At 41.3% G+C, this 15,820-nt stretch overlaps 2 protein-coding genes across 2 annotated transcripts in view; one reads left to right on the top strand and one right to left on the bottom strand.

The window, feature by feature from the left end:
• Positions 1-429: 429 nt before the first annotated feature.
• LOC105931877 (protein unc-119 homolog B) lies at positions 430-9,866 on the bottom strand. Its single transcript, XM_012870761.3, has 5 exons — positions 9,390-9,866; positions 6,906-7,019; positions 6,619-6,718; positions 6,292-6,464; positions 430-1,334 (listed from the first exon to the last, which is right to left on the bottom strand). The coding sequence occupies exons 1-5, from the start codon at positions 9,619-9,621 to the stop codon at positions 1,222-1,224; spliced, it is 732 nt and encodes a 243-aa protein (XP_012726215.2). The 5' UTR covers positions 9,622-9,866; the 3' UTR covers positions 430-1,221.
• Positions 9,867-12,997: 3,131 nt separating this feature from the next.
• Positions 12,998-15,820, top strand: part of tnks1bp1 (tankyrase 1 binding protein 1) — a 32,086-nt gene continuing 29,263 nt past the window's right edge. The window contains exon 1 of the mRNA XM_012870705.3: positions 12,998-13,251. The gene's annotated coding sequence lies outside the window, so the exon portion shown is untranslated. The remainder of the gene's footprint in view (positions 13,252-15,820) is intronic.

The following is a 15,820-nucleotide window of genomic DNA, read 5'->3' as shown; positions in this document are numbered from 1 at the left end:
ACAGTTCAGAGAGCACGCGTTCTGTTTTTCTTTTTTTTTTTTAAAAACCTGCAGTTTTGGTAAAAAGTAGATTGACTAATGGGCTGAGTTTGAATTCAGTGTTTGTGTGCTCTGTATCTAAAAATAGGTCGCTCAGCCACAGCTTAAAAAGGTCAGGGCTGCGCTTTAGATGTTTTGAATCTGTTGATAACTATCGATATGTATCAATATGATTTCTATTTTATCAATACGCTTTTTTTCTATATCGTCCAGCCCTATATTCGACTATCAACATTTCGAGGTAATTCTTAATACTTTGAACATTTTGGAACGGTAAAGATTTTTTTCTCACACTCCCGTCACGTTAACACAAAAAAGCTCCAATATTTATATCGTCGTTTGCGTCATGACATCGGGGCGCTCTGAAACAGGAAGGGTTTTCTATTTCAAACAGTTTTTTTTTTTCTTTTTTTTACAGGTCACCAAACAAATTAAAGCTGTTACCTGATCTTGTTTCATGTTGCAATCAAAGAGGCTTAAATTTAACAGGGGGGAGAAAAAAAAACCCTTTGATGAGACTCAGGTCTAGTGCGGATGTGTCTTTTTGTGTCGAAATGAAAGGGATGCAGAGAGGAGAATGCAGGAGTAACCATGTGTGTTTGACATACGTGTTTTTTCTTTTTGTGGATGCCCCCCCACCCCCACCCCCCCTCCCCTGATGTTGTCTGGAGTGGATTGTGGAGGCGGCAGCTCTGAGAACAGCTGCTTCTGACAAACACTATGGGTGCCACTTGGGGATTGAGCGTGTGTGTGTGTGTGTGTGTGTCTGATTTCAATAGTAGCTGGGACACTTAAAAGAAGTCTGAACATCCATCCAAATCGCTGCTTGACCTGTTTTAAACACATGTTACACAGCCACTAGTGATTAGCCCTCTTTAAAGTATCAAAGAGATCTGTCAATATTTAAAAACTACATAAATTAAGCAATATGGAGCTTCCTTCCGTTCGTACGTCAGAGTGAAGACTACCATCAGCTTCCAGCAACGTGAAACCCCACTGAAAAATGAAGCAAACATTCATTGAACCTTTACGAACACAAGAGGCAGCTCGAACCCCGCCTGTAGGAGAGTGTGTGTGCATGTGTGCAACGCTTCGAGCCGAATGTTCTGCAGTATGCATGCGTGTGTGTACATGTCTGTCAACAGATGTGAGCGGCGGATACCGCCCGCTGGCGTGCCACCATCATTGTCCTCCGTTGTAGGCGTAGTCTGCCTTGTTGTGCATGACCAGTCTATTGTCGACAAAATAGAAACTGTCCGACCGCGTTTCGTAAGGATACTCCACCATCTGACGCACTGCAAAACAGACAATGCGTGCATGTTAGCAAACTAGCAGCGGTGTGCGTCCAGACACAATTTCACTGCAGATACTTTTGTTGTTGTGCTCAGGCTTTAAATAGAAACGCTGGAGAGAGAAAATACAGACTGGATGGATGGATGGATGGATGGATGGATGGATGGATGGATGGATGGATGGATGGAGAACAGAAAGGATTTCGACAAAGGGACAGGAATAAAGTCTAAAAATCCTAATATGTTTCTGAATGATGTGGTTTTCCATACTTGTCTAGAGGCATATAAATCAAATCCCATGCTTTCTCCAGACTGCGTAGGAACTCTGTCTTGGTATATGTTTCATTTGGATTGAACGTTTTCGTCGGGAACTGCAATCAGACGTGTTCTTGGGACAGTCAGGATACAAGTAACGGTTGGATTTTGCCAGCTCAATAACAAAAGCCTCAAACAACCAGGCTGCCGTGCTTTATTTCATTGTTGCACTGAAAAAACAGAACTAAAAATAAGTAACATTTTCTTGAAATTAGTGCATTTGTCCCTGATTTGAGCAGGTAAATAAGATTATCTGCCAATGGAAAGAGTATTTTTTACCTCTAAAATAAGATAATTAGATATAATGCACTTGAAATAAGCTGATGGAGATGAGTTGTTCCTATTTTAAGTGCAAAAATCTTATTCCATTGGCAAATTATCTTATTTACCTGCTCAAATAAAGTACAAATACACTCATTTAAAAAAAAAAGTACTTATTTTTGTTCTGTTTTTGCAGTGTGGGTGTTCTATTTGTTTCGCCCTTTAACTGTACAGTATAAATCATAATCATCTTTATGTCATTCGGACATACACGCCAATGAAATACATGCGTTTAACCCAGGTGTGGCGCCCGGGGAGCATTCTGGGGCTAAGGGTCCTGCTCAGGGGACCCAGAGTACCGTGGAGCCAGGAACCTTGCACCCTCTCCAGGAACCCAGGACTGCTCTCTTACCACTAGGCTAACCACTCCCCCGTCACAAGTCACATTAAAGGTGGTGAAAGTTATAAATTATTTATCATGGTCTCATTTTATTAGGTCACACAGACTTGGGGGGCTTTCACAGGGGAGTGTAGACTTTTCTTTATTCCTCTGTCAGGTCTGCACTCCTGGGACCAGAACCGGTCGTCGTCTATAGAAAGATGTCCAGAGGCCCTTCCTTGAGTTTTAGCTTGCCGTGCAGCATTGCAGCATCCATGAGGGTGAACCGCACAGCACTGTGGCAGCTGATTAAAGCTGTAACTTGTTTGTGCAAACACTGAACGTTTACAGAAAACAGGCTAGTCATGAAAAGTTTTTTTTTTTTTACTTCTAAAAAAACATTAAAAAGTTACAAGCGATAGACTGAAAGGGAAGCGGGTGATTTACTGAGTCCGGATGTGACGGACGCGAAACTCTTTGCAGCTCATCAGAATGCAGCTATTGAGAAATATTTGGTCCAAGTATCTTTTCAGCAAAAGGCCCATAACGACAGAAAACATAGACGTTTAGCTTTTTTTTTTCATAGTTTGCACACTTTAGGGATTTGAGTTGGAGGGCTTAATTTTTCTGAATTATTGGGTACAGAAGATCCAAGGCCCTATCTTGGTTTGCAAACTTTTTTATGAAGACAAAACAGAACCTTTGAAAACACAAATAATTAAAGGCATCCAATAATCTACATTAGTGAGTTTCTATGATTTTTGCATGGTCCTCAGTCTGCATTTTGTTTTGTTCAGGGTTTTTGTTCATTACAACCGAAGTGGGTAAGTAGCCAAAGGTCGATGTATGTATGTATGTACGGGTAAAACTAAAGATCGACTCAAATTTCTAGCTCAAAACTCAACACAATCAGCTGTTCAGTGCTTTACACAAATCACAGATTCAAGTTTGTGCTTGAAAAAAAAAAATAACGCTTCAGGAAATCAGTTCCGTACCTGCATTTAAAAAATAGCAAATCTTTGCAAAAACAATGACACCAAAAGCTGTGACTTTGAGGAATCAAATCCAAAGGATAAACTGTAAAAATGCTTTTTCGTTTCATGGTACCTGTGCAGTACAAGTCCATGTCTGCTGAGCTCAGCTCTCCAATACTGAACTTCTACTGGCCACAGTAGGTCTTGATAACATGAGTGATATGGCTCACTGTCTGGGGTGTACTTGTCATGGAGTAGCATGAGCACTCCCAAACAAAAGGGTCTTCTGTTGTTTCTTTGCATGTCTGGTAAAAGGGGAGTTAGCACCCCCTGTGTCAGAGGCTTAAAATCCTCAAATTGTTATCTGAACGAAAGAGGATTGTTTGGTGTTAAATTAAAGGACTGAACTACTTTTGATTATCTCTACTTAAAAATCTAAAATGCTGGGAGCATTCGAGCCTGAACTGGATAAATCTACCCATAACAGAGTTTCAGCAAAACACAATTTGAGATTTTATAAAAAACCTTTATTCTCCTTCTGAAAACAGAAAGGAGACTTTGTTTTGGGATTAGGACCAATTTATGCCGAGGGATGCATGAAATCAAAATGCATAACCTGGTCAAACCTGGATTTGTCCCACATATACCGACTCTTTTCTTTCTTTTCCTTTATCACGGTCTCCCCACTTCTGTCATCTCGGCCTGCTAAAACATCCATCAAGTGTGGACACTGAGGGCAATAAACGTCTATCCAACAGGTCATCGATATGTATGGCACGCCAAATGGCATATTATATATATATATACATATATATATATATATATATATATATATATATATATATATATATATATATATATATATATATATATATATTGTGATTGTATTTGTGTATGCCTCCATATTGCTGTAGTACACCTTTTTATCTATAGGACCTTATAGTTAAGCGGTATAAAGAGGCATGGGGGAACATCGCACTACAACTACAAGATTCTGATAGAGGTCATGTCCAAGTAGTGCAAAAAAACAAAGTTTGATCTGTAAATCTAAACCAGCAGTTTGATAAATGTGCTCTTTTATTCATTAGTGATGCAGAAAAAAGGCGATTCACGCACACAAAAATGATATCCTTGATTGATGTGTTTTAAGTAAGTCTAAAATAAGCTCCAGAGGGTGATCTGATGCATAGTAACTGTTCAATTGGGTACCAACACCAATTTTAACTGACAGCCTAATGCATATCCACAAAATGAAGAAGTTTAAGATTTTCTGTGTTCAACTAATAATATATTTTTTAATTTATTTATTTATTTTTTTTTTATTTAGCTACATTTGACACAATGGGCCATAACATACTGCTGCATCATTAAGGGCAGTGTTAGTGGTATAATTTCTATTTAACAAACTGGAAATTGTGTGTCATTCTCCTCTGCTCCTCTTTCTTGTGGGGGGTCCCACAGGGCTTGGTTTTGGGACCTCTTCTTTTCTATTTGCTCCCACTGGGTTCCATTCTAAATAAACATGGTGTTTCGTTCCATTGCTATGCAGATGAGAGTCAGATGAATGTCCCTCTTAAATATTCAAATGCATACTCCGTCAATCCTCTTCCTAGGTGTCTTGAGGACATAAAGGCCCGGATGGTGCTTCTCTTTTTTGAATTTGAAAGAAAACAGGACTACTGTGTTGGAGGTACTACTGTGCCCTCTCTGGTGGATTTGGGTTTCTTGGCCCAGTATTGCAAGCGATCTGTGTGAAATCTGGGGGTCACACTGGATCCTAAGCTAAAATTAGATAGCCAGATGAGGACGATCATTAAGAGCAGTTCTTCATCATTTGGGGCTGCTGGCCAAAACGAACCCCAAATTTCCAAGGAGGCCCTTTGATACAGTGATCCATGCCCTTGTCACCACCAGGTTGGATTACTGTAATGCACTTTATATGGAGGTTAGAGGATCGTCCATCCACCCGTTGGAGAGGATCCAGAATGTTGCTGCGCAATCTTTAACTACCACGCGTAAAAGAGAGCAAATTTCCCTTTTTAAAATTCTTTTATTTATTTTTTATCTCTGACTGGCCCAGCCCCACCCTACCTTTCTAGCACCTCTAAACTGTGGAACAAATTGCCCCTCCAGCTCAGACAGGCCTCTTTATTGTCTGTTTCTAAATCTTTTAAATCTATTCTCCCCGGTTTTTAAAACTTTTTAAAAGTTTTAAAAGAGCTTATTTTATTTTATTCTACTTTATCTTCTTTGGTGTCTTAAAAGTTTTCTGATTTTATGCGTCTTTGTACGGAGCCCTAGAGGGGCCATCGCAAAATGTTTTGCATGTTAAGAGAATGTGCTCTCGTTTAACTATATTGTGCACTCGTTTTACTAAATTGTGTGCACAATTTACTATATTGTGCTCTCGTTTAACTATAGTGTGAGCTCATTTTACTAAATTGAGCTCTCATTTTAAGCATAGTAAAACGAGGGCACAATTTATTAAACGAGAGCACAACTTAGTGAACATGGTTATAGAACATTGTGTGCACGATCTACTTAAATGTGGCCACAATATGTAAAACATGCACTCAATATTGTCTTGACACATGAAAACATGAGCACGTTATAGTATATTCGAGATCTCGATCTACCAAAACGCACCCACGAAAGAAAACGTGCTCACGTTTTATTAATTCGAGGGCTCAATTAAAGGAAACGCGCTCACAAATTATCACAACCTGAAAAAAAATATCACTAAAAGTGAGCTCTCCTGGGCTCCGTATATTAGTGTTTTTGTTTCATGTTTATAATTCATCCATAAAAAAATATCACTAAAAGTGAGCTCTCCCGGGCTCCGTATTTTAGTGTTTTTGTTTCATGTTTATAATTCATCCATTTTTTGTAAATGGCTTTTTTATTGCATCTGAGCCATGTTTCATTTTACCTCTGTACAGCACTTTGGTCTGCTGCTGTTGTTTTAAAGTGCCCTACAAATGAAGTTGGACTGGACTGAATGGTTGCGGGCTTTTCAAGCAGCAGGACTCACCCAGGCCGTCGGACAGCTGGGGGAACTCGTAGATATGCTCGCAGGTGTTACGGCTGCTGGGGATGCAGAAGCCGAAGTCGAAGTCGAAGCTCTTGAGCAGGTGATCGCGAAAGTAGTGCCTCTCGATCATGCGGAAGTTGTTTAGGGGCCGGTTCCCGACCGTGAATTCCACCCTGATCGAAACGAAGAGAAGAGAAGAGAGAAGCTGAGATTCGACAGCTGCGCCTCTTTTTGTTCAGCAAAATGTTAATATCGTCGGTGCGCACAGAATAAAATTAAAGAAGACAATGCTTCATTGCTTTCCAGCTGCGCGTGTGAGTCACTCACGTAGCTCCCACGGTCCTCAGTCGCAGGAAGGCCGGGGTAAACTGGTAGCGAACAAATCGCCCGGCGGTGCCATCTCCTTCTCTGTGCTCCTCGTCTTCGTCTGACCAACAAAAACAACATGATTTACGGCTTAACAGGCAGGCTCCCGGTTGAATTGTCCACACCGGCTTTGATCTATTTATAAAAAGCTACGGCCGTAACGCTGTCAGAGGAGCCAATGCATCTATTTTCACGTTGAAACAGAACAGGAATAGAGCAGTGCAAAGAAAAAGCAAAATATATAGAACCTGAAAGCGGAGGTTTGGCAATCTCGAACAGGACCGTGTCAGTTTCCAGGTCTCTGATTTTAAAGCGTACGAAGTCAATGTTGTAAATGTTGTCCTCCGGTTTACAAAGGTACCCTGCAACGAAACCAGACAGAGGACGCGAGTTACAGATACAACAACTTCAATGGTTACCACAACAATTAAAACAAGAATCAGAGAAAACCTTCCCGTTTTAGGTCAGTTAGGATTACGAATAATATTTCTGTTTGCTAATTACTTCACAGCTGTAATGAGGATCTAAGGCTCACCAGACAGAAGATCGTCATTATGGCTCACAGTGGAAATATAGTCAGAAGACAGGACATGTCTGGGTAAACTCATGTCTCTGCCCCTTTGAGTCTTTGCAAACTGTAATCTGGCTTTTCCCGTCGCTTTTGGAGTAACGGCTTCTTCCTCTCTGATTGGCCTTTTTAGTCCACGTTGGAACAAAATATTTTGGAAAACCAGCCTATGTTTGCATTCTCATAGAGTCTCTTGCTTTTGTTCTAGGGTCGATTGGGACAAATGTCACACCAAAACACATTCATCTCCTTAATGCTGGACATGCATGTGGTGTATTAACCTGACTCTCGCCAGACGTATGTCGCTCCGCCTAGCTTCACTCACATCCATCTCCCATAGAGAGTGATTTCTCCAACCAATTTTATTGTCTAGCCAATCAGGACGCAGGGCTGGAGTTTCATAGATGTGACGTAGTGGAGAAGCGACCGTGACGTGAGACTGTTTTGATAGCAATGGCGGCTCGCATCGAGGAAGCAAGCGTTAACATTGATGCTGCTATTTCTTCCGTGTTGTCCAATCTACCTAATATTGTTTCATTAAAAGAACATCAGAGAACGGCTCTGAAGGCTTTTGTTGGTGGAAACCATGTTTTCGCCATTCTCCTGACCAGATTTGGCAAGTTTTGTTTTCCGGGACGCGTCCGTGCCGGAGCGGTTAGCGCAAACCATATTAGGAGGCCTTTAGTCCTCAACGCGGTCGGCCTGGGATCGACTCCGACCCGCGGCGCTTTGCCGCCTGTCTTCCCCTCACTTCCTGTCAGCTCACTGTCAATAAAAAGCGAGCCACTAGAGCCGCAAACACATAAAAAAAAAAAAAGTTTTGTTTTTTTCCTGTGTCGCTCTCATCAGCGTCACGGGTTAGCTTCGGTGTGAGTGGTTGAAATAGCACGTCGATAAAGATGACAGACAAGTGGCTTATCCAATCATATGCAAGGATTTTTGATAAGGCCCAGCCTTCAATAAAGGCAATTCCTATGGAGAGGTCCCAGATGGATGTGAGTGGAGCTAGGCGGAACGACATGCATATGGCTAGGGTCAGGTTAGTGGTGTATAGGCCTGCATAGAAATGTCTGAATAGATGAACTGGCATCCAGAACGGCACACAAGGATGAATCAGACTTATAGTGGTCCATCATTTTCTTTTGTCTTGCCAGAATTTTTTTTTTGTTTTTTTGTTTTTTTCCCCCAAGGATATCATGTAAGAAGCAGCGTTCATGAGGTGAATAAGACACGCCCACAGGTGTGTCTCTAACACACTTAAATACTTTGAATGAATTCATAAAAACCTCAACAAAGACAGTAATCTTAATGTACGTGACCCTTACTGCGCTAAAATTCAAATAAAATTGTGTTTAAACACAGCCGTACTGATGTAGGAACCTTTGGTAATATTACACGATAAAACAAAGATAAGGTGGGGGGGGGGGGGGGGCAGAGCAACATGTGGCTCCTTAAGTTGTTTTTTTTTGTTGTTGTTTTTTTTCTCAAAAGGCTCATGAAGGTTTGGCGGCTCAAGATACATAACATCGGGGGCTAAATAGGGCCCCCTGACCCACGGTGTGGCAACACTACAACCAGATGATGCTTCTTGACAGTCGCCGTGTCCCTTTTGTCACACGAAGTCCCTAGAAACGAAAAACACACCTTGTAATTATCCAGCCACTCTTATGTAAGAGCCCAAGATTGGGGTTTTTGTCTCCACCGCTTTAACAGCTGTAAATGTAGGCCATGACACACACACACACACACACACACACACACACACACACACACACACACACACACACACACACACACTTCCCCTATGATGATGTGGAGCACAGAGAGGGCCTTGCTGCTCCACATACTGACTGCCATGCCACTCTTTCCATCTCCGGACAACATGTCATTATCATGTGATCTCATCACAGACCCAATTAACCACAGGGAAAGTAATTAAGCGCTCTTAATTGCTCCCATTAACGCGCAGTCGGTGTCCTCTCTGAGCTGTTTAAATATAGAAACAACGCATAGCCTATGACGTAAAGGAGTTGTTTGTGTTTCTAATGATGCCAGTGCAATAATAACCTCCCTGCATAGCTCGGTTTAACTTCTCTCCTTTTCACAGCTGAGGCCCCCCTGCTTCTAGTGTAAGTCAGCAAGCATCGATAAAAGTGACCCGAACCTCTGGTCGCGACTCGCAGTCCCAGCACGTCCTCCGGGGAGATGTGGCCGCTCTTGGTCCGCAGCTCCTCCTCCGTCACGGGCCTGCTCTCCGCCTGGCTTCGCCGGGACTTGAGCCTCTTCAAGACGCCTCCGCCGGGCTTGCGGTCCCGCGGAGGGGCAGCGGAGCCGTGGCCGCCGCCGGAGACGTTCTCAGCAACAGGCGCGTCGCCGCGGGCTTTGGCTCCGCTCATCGCTGCCGACTGACTCTACCTGGGCTTCGGCTGCGCCTCTCGAACCAGTGGCTGCTCCCCCGCCGAACAAAGCGCTGGGAGACGGAGACGGAGGACGGGGAAGATGGCGCCGCAGATGTCGAGTGTCGGGAGAACTGTCGGTGAACGGTCAAGCTCTTGTTTTTGTAAGCGCGTGCTGCACGGTTGTCATGACAACTGGCTCTCTGAGCCCGAGGGTGCTGAGCGCCACTGGGGAATGGCCACCAGGGGGCGAGAGAAGGCTGCAGTTAACGCATGAAGCAAGCCGGAATGAATGAATAAATAAATAAATAAATAAATAAATAAATAAATAAATAAATAAATAAATAAATAAATAAATAAATAAATAAATATCAGTCCATTACTCAATATATCAGTGAGATCAAATGCGCAGTTCTATTTCAATACTTTGTTCCATGTCCCTCAGTTTCACATTGACTTAAATAAACAGTACCTACATCTGATCCTTAAATCCAGTGGTGGCCAAACTGTATTTATCACATTGCGCAAAAATTCTCAAATCAAATTAAAAAAAATAATATCGCAGAATATGATATTGTGTTGTTGTTTTTTTTTTTTTTCACCGGCTCAACAATAAGCTAAGCAAACAACATTTTAATTAAGCAAAATAGTAGCCAGATTGGTTGAACATTCTTCTGCGTGCTTTTTAAAAAAAAAAAAAAAAAAATCTCCTGTTACATTCTTATCACTGCTGCACTTTATATTGTAATGTTATTTTATTTCAATTGCAATCTCATTACATTGTCGTAAGCTGTATGCAACGACATTTCTGTGCATACAAAATCACAATAAAGTTTGTCTAAGTCTAAGTTTAAGGAGAGGGGTGTACAAGTCCTTATAGATCCCAAACTTTAAAAAGTGTTTTCACGTTAACAATACAAAAGTAACAAAATTTTGCTTTCGGTCTTATAAAGAAAAAAAAAAGTCCAACTCAACTCTTCTTTTTGAAATATTGTTAATTAATAATGAATTACAATATGGAAAGTGAATATGTACATTTTTTTACTTTATTTATTTCTGTTTAAGTGATGATCAATAGATGGATCTGCCATATTACCTGACATGTGGTTTGGTTACAAGACGCAACCATGCCTCTGATCAAACAAACATTTCCTCGCACTTTGTATTACTTAAGAAGTCTCTTTGGTTTTAAGATTTGCTGATAGCTCAGTCTGTTGTTTGCTGCTCCCAGGCCCACGTAAGCAACGCAAATTAACGTTGTAAAGGCTCAGGTGTTATGCAAATTCCTGTTTACTGTGCGTGAGGGCTGACGAGCAGTTCCTGCTGTTCCAAAGCCCCAGGTAGCCAGAGCAACATCCACAAAAGCGCAACACAGATCCTATTCCTTTTCACTTCTGGTGAGTAAATTGTCTTTTCCTTTCTTTCAGAACTCGTTTATCCAGTCCCTTGAAACCCAAACAACAGGGAAGCTGAATATTCATACATACAACCTTTGTTTAGACTTTTCAAAATAAGAGACAGAGCATTTTTTTTCCTTTTCTATTCAGACTTTGGTGAGCAATCTGTTCATAACAATAGACCAAATGGTACAGGCGGTGAAAAAAAGACCAAACATTCCTCTTATACTGTGTTATGGCAGTTTGTTCTGGTCTTGAATGCCAGAGATGGTTTGTTTACACTGAACACAAATGTATTTAAGTAAATACTTTGAACACAGAAATACAATTGTGTTATTTTTTTTTAATCTAGGACTCATTTTCTTATTCTAATACAATATATTCCCTAAACTTTAGAGAAATTTGCCTTCATGCACGAATGATTAAACAATGACATTCCACTCTTTTAACATGACTTTTAGGATGGTTTTTATTACCCACCATTTCCAATTATAGCCTAACTGTTATACGGATTAGTGGCGGTTGTATACAAATGTTTGACTTTTCCTTTTAGAGAGCATTTGTGAGATCAGACACTGGTGTTGGGCTAGATTAACCCAGGAAACAGTTAAAACACACCCCGGAGTGTAATTGGAAACTCAATCCTGTGAACTGATTTGCCAGTACGTGCTGTGAAAACCAGTTAACAATCCTGAAGCACACATTTTTATGCTTTTTAAAGAAGGAACAAAACTACAAGAAATATAGCCTGTTGACAAATAAATAAAGTATTTTGATCTTAACCAAAATGCTAACAAAAATACTATTTGGTATACAGTTGTTCCAAAATAGCAGAATTTACCAAACATACTCTTGTAATATACTTGGAGCATAGAATTAATCTGACTGAAAATATATTTACGCAGAAGTATGTAAAGTATGTAAAACTTTACATATGTAGCACACAAAGCTTTACTAGTGTATTACACGCGTGAAACTAACCTAGACTGTATTGCTATTTTCATTCTGGCAACTTAATTAGCTTTATTTTGTTTTACCTCATTTTATTTTGTGTCTGCACGCTTGTCAGATGCAATAAACTACACACGCCTGGTGGCACAGTAAGGTGTATTCATTTCAGAAATAGTTGACCTTTGCTGTCTTTCTAAAAATATATAACAATAGTGGTCCTATCAAACATAAAGTCAAAGAACAATTCATTATAACAGTGGGGACTGTGCCATTAAAAATATGCAGCCAGAGGAAAATGCCTGCATTTCTCATGGGAAGTGTGCTCATTCATTGTCCTTAATAGTTCGCACAAGTTAGGGCTGATATGGCCACGCGTTCCCGTCGCCCAGGGATCAGCAACCTTTACAACCCGCAGAGCCATTTTTGCCCTCGGTCCAGCTAAACTAATTTTGTTTAGAGCCGCAAAAGTTGCACATCTCTTTGAAACAAGAGCTTGTTTTTATATTATTCTACAGGAAATTAGTTTACTTTTCTTTTCTTTTTTTTATCAAAGATCAACAGTTATTATTTAACCAACAGTATTTTTAGGTTTAGGTTTAATGCATTTTCTTCAATTGGACATTTGATTTTTATAGCAAATGGCATCAAAATGATGAAAAAGCAACCTATTGACAAAATGATAGGCTACTTCATTTATCTATAGTAAAATATTCTATAGACTATTTGTTTCTTTCTTTCTGGAAATGTTATGCATATATTGCAGAAGTAGCAATTTTAAATTACCTTTACATTTAGAAACATTGACCAATTTTTTTCCCCTGGCATTTTTGGTCTAAGTTTTTAAGAGCCAAAGCTGAAGGTGTAAAGAGCCACTCCTGCCTTAGCCTTTCCCCTTGGCCATCTAAAATCAAATGACATCTCCCTTAGAAGATGGCGCGACGGGTGTTATGGTCAGGAGGTTTCCGCACCTTTATTTTAAAGCCAGGACACACCTCTTCCTGTTTCCTCGCGCTTTCCCTGCGCACCTTGACGTCAGAGACGCTCGTGGGGCGGAGGGAGGGAGAGTCCGCTCGCTGCTGGGTGGAGGCGCAGCAGCGGTCTGGTCGTCTACTCGCTGTGAATGACTTGAAAGAAGACGAACAACAAACACTTGTCGGACAACAGCTCAGTGAGCGAGCAAGCTCTCACGGAAAAAGCAGAGGAACAGTTTGGTGCCTTCACTTCTTCCCGCGTCCTGCCTTCCTGCGCTGCGCTCACCTGTATGACTGCGTGGAGACGCCAGGTAAAGAGGGTGCGCGTTTTGCTGGTATTTGGGTTAAACCCGGTTGTAATAAATGCGTTGTTGGGGTTTCACTCACCTGACACGCTTGGGTTAATGATACATTGATTTTTTCCCCCACGTTTTGGAGGACCCCGCTGGTTCAACAACCTCTAGTTCATAGTTCTGATTAGGTCAATTCTTTAACATAACTTATATATTAAAAACAAAAACAACTGTAGCCTGTAGGACATCATCGATCTGTAATTTAATGCAAAGTCCAACTTTATATCGCGATGTTTGGGCGAGACCAAACCCCTAAACACACGGGGCTCTCACAAAGAAGTGAGCCCAGACCAACGTAAACAAGACAACCTAAAGCAGCCAGAGCAACACAACCTTGGCAGGGTGACAGGCACCAAAGACAAACAAAGATGAAGCAACGCAGGCAGCTGCAGAGGGCTTGTCCACTGAGAAATCCATTAAATCAACTCCGCAGCAGTTTTATCTGCCGGACAGTGTTTGTGGCCTGGGAATTCAAGTGCAAGGGAGACTAATGAGGTGGGAGAAACAAACAGGGCACATTACTCCTATTTACCCCGGCTGTGTGGTGTGCACAGCTTTATCCCAGGCTGATCCCATTACACAATATCCATGCACGCCCCAAAGTGGTGTTTTGTGTTCAAGCGACATAACGCATAATATGACCAGCAGGAACTCCCTCAGTGCACATGTACTCCGTTGTTTGGGATCAAAACAGCCAGGTGCGACCCAGAGCATTTCTTTTTTTTTCTTCTTTTTTTTTGCAGATGTTGCAAAGTGTCAATGTGGACTCAACATGGACTTAACCTGTTTGTGCAAAAAGACCCACACAGGCCCGACCAGATGCTGAATATGATGCACCGCGGTGTTAATATGTATTGTAATAGATTTTCACACGGTGTGTTCAGATCTGATCACATTCGAAAGCGCTCCAGTGCCAATCACAAGGCGACCCGATAATCAATTCAGTGCTTTCGGCCCTGTGGGAGAACTAGATGGTATTTCGTACAGTGATATTCAGGTGATGACTCATCCGGACTGCCTACTCCAGTTTTTGACAGTGGCTCTTGTGCAACGACTTTGAGTCTCTGCTTAATGTGCAAAACTCAACCGATCTCACCAGTTATCCAGAAACCAGGGCTTCCCGTATCAGTCAGTGAGGTTTATTTTATCTGATGATGTGTTGTTAAACCCTCCCATCGAGTTTTAAGCTGCGCTTTTGTGATGTTCACTTAAAACCTGTTTACACAAAATTATAGTAAGAAATATGTTGGTGAAGATTATCAATCATTCAGGTCATGATCAAGCCAAAAAAAAAAGGGTTAGAAAATTAAACAACTGGACTTGTGTTGTACAGCTGAAGACGTTTCGCTTCCCATCCAGGAAATGTCTGGAGTAGTGTGGAGTGGCCAGCTTTATAGACCTGCTGGCAGGCCTTTTTAGAGCTTAGATTCACATGTAGATTCACCTGGAACTGATCGGCCCTCACAATGGAGAGTCGTTAGGCTCATTGTTTGTCTGGCTCACAGGAGAAATGTTGAGGTCACATGCATGGAGGTGTGAATTGGGGTAAATCTTAGCAGGAATCAAACCTATAGCTGTGTTGCAAGTTTTTTTAAAGTTGAAACCTGAGCCCTCCTCCTGTTTGAGGTTGTTTTTTCTCGCTTTACATAAATGGCTTCCTTCACCCCTCTCTCAATCCATCTGCTCAAAATGTGAAAATTTTTGTCCTCAAAAGGAGTGTCCTTTGTCCTTGAGGTGCACGTGGACGGCCGCGTCTTGTCCTGGGGATTGTGTCCCATCTTTACATGGAAGAAATGGAGGAAAAGAGAGCTTTAGACTCTTTCAGAGGAACCCCACCAAGCCACTGGTTAAGATATGTGGACAACACGTGGATCAAAATCCAGGCAAAACTTTTTGTGGGTTATAGTAAGAAATATCAACTAAGATTTAATAAAACGATGTTGCTGGAACTGTGCCATATATTGAATCTCAGTGGTCAAAGCAATACCATCATGTGCAATGGTAGATTGTCTGCATGCAATATTTAGTTGGCTTCTATATTTTAAGTGCAGTGCATACATGCTCTGTACCTCGTTAATATCTTTGGACAGTCGGAGAGACTTTTATTGCCATAGATGCCCATAGCCGATACATATTTTACAGCTTGCCATGCTAAAGCTCATGAAAAGTGGTGCTAGCCTCACTTAATTAACAAATTTCTATTGCATGATTGCATGATATTGTGCTGCCTTACCTAATGAAACAAAATCACTGCAAGCTTAAACAAGTGCACTGTTGCTTACAATGTTAGAATCACGTTGTTTACAGACAGATTCCTCTTTCTCTTGTGGTTTAACTTTCCCTGGGATCTGTTTGGAAGAGACGGGCCGACAAAATTTTGAGAAGATGTACACAAGAATAAAGCAGTGTCAGAATCATACTATGAGATGAGTTTAGAAAAAAACAATGAATCACTACTTTGTGGTTGAAAGTGTGATGAGACAGAAGTGTATACATAATAAACATGACAACATAGGTTCACGAGATC

Source organism: Fundulus heteroclitus, chromosome 20, assembly GCF_011125445.2.
Source record: "Fundulus heteroclitus isolate FHET01 chromosome 20, MU-UCD_Fhet_4.1, whole genome shotgun sequence".
Lineage (NCBI taxonomy): Eukaryota > Metazoa > Chordata > Actinopteri > Cyprinodontiformes > Fundulidae > Fundulus > Fundulus heteroclitus.
This window is presented reverse-complemented; position numbering and strand designations above follow the sequence as displayed.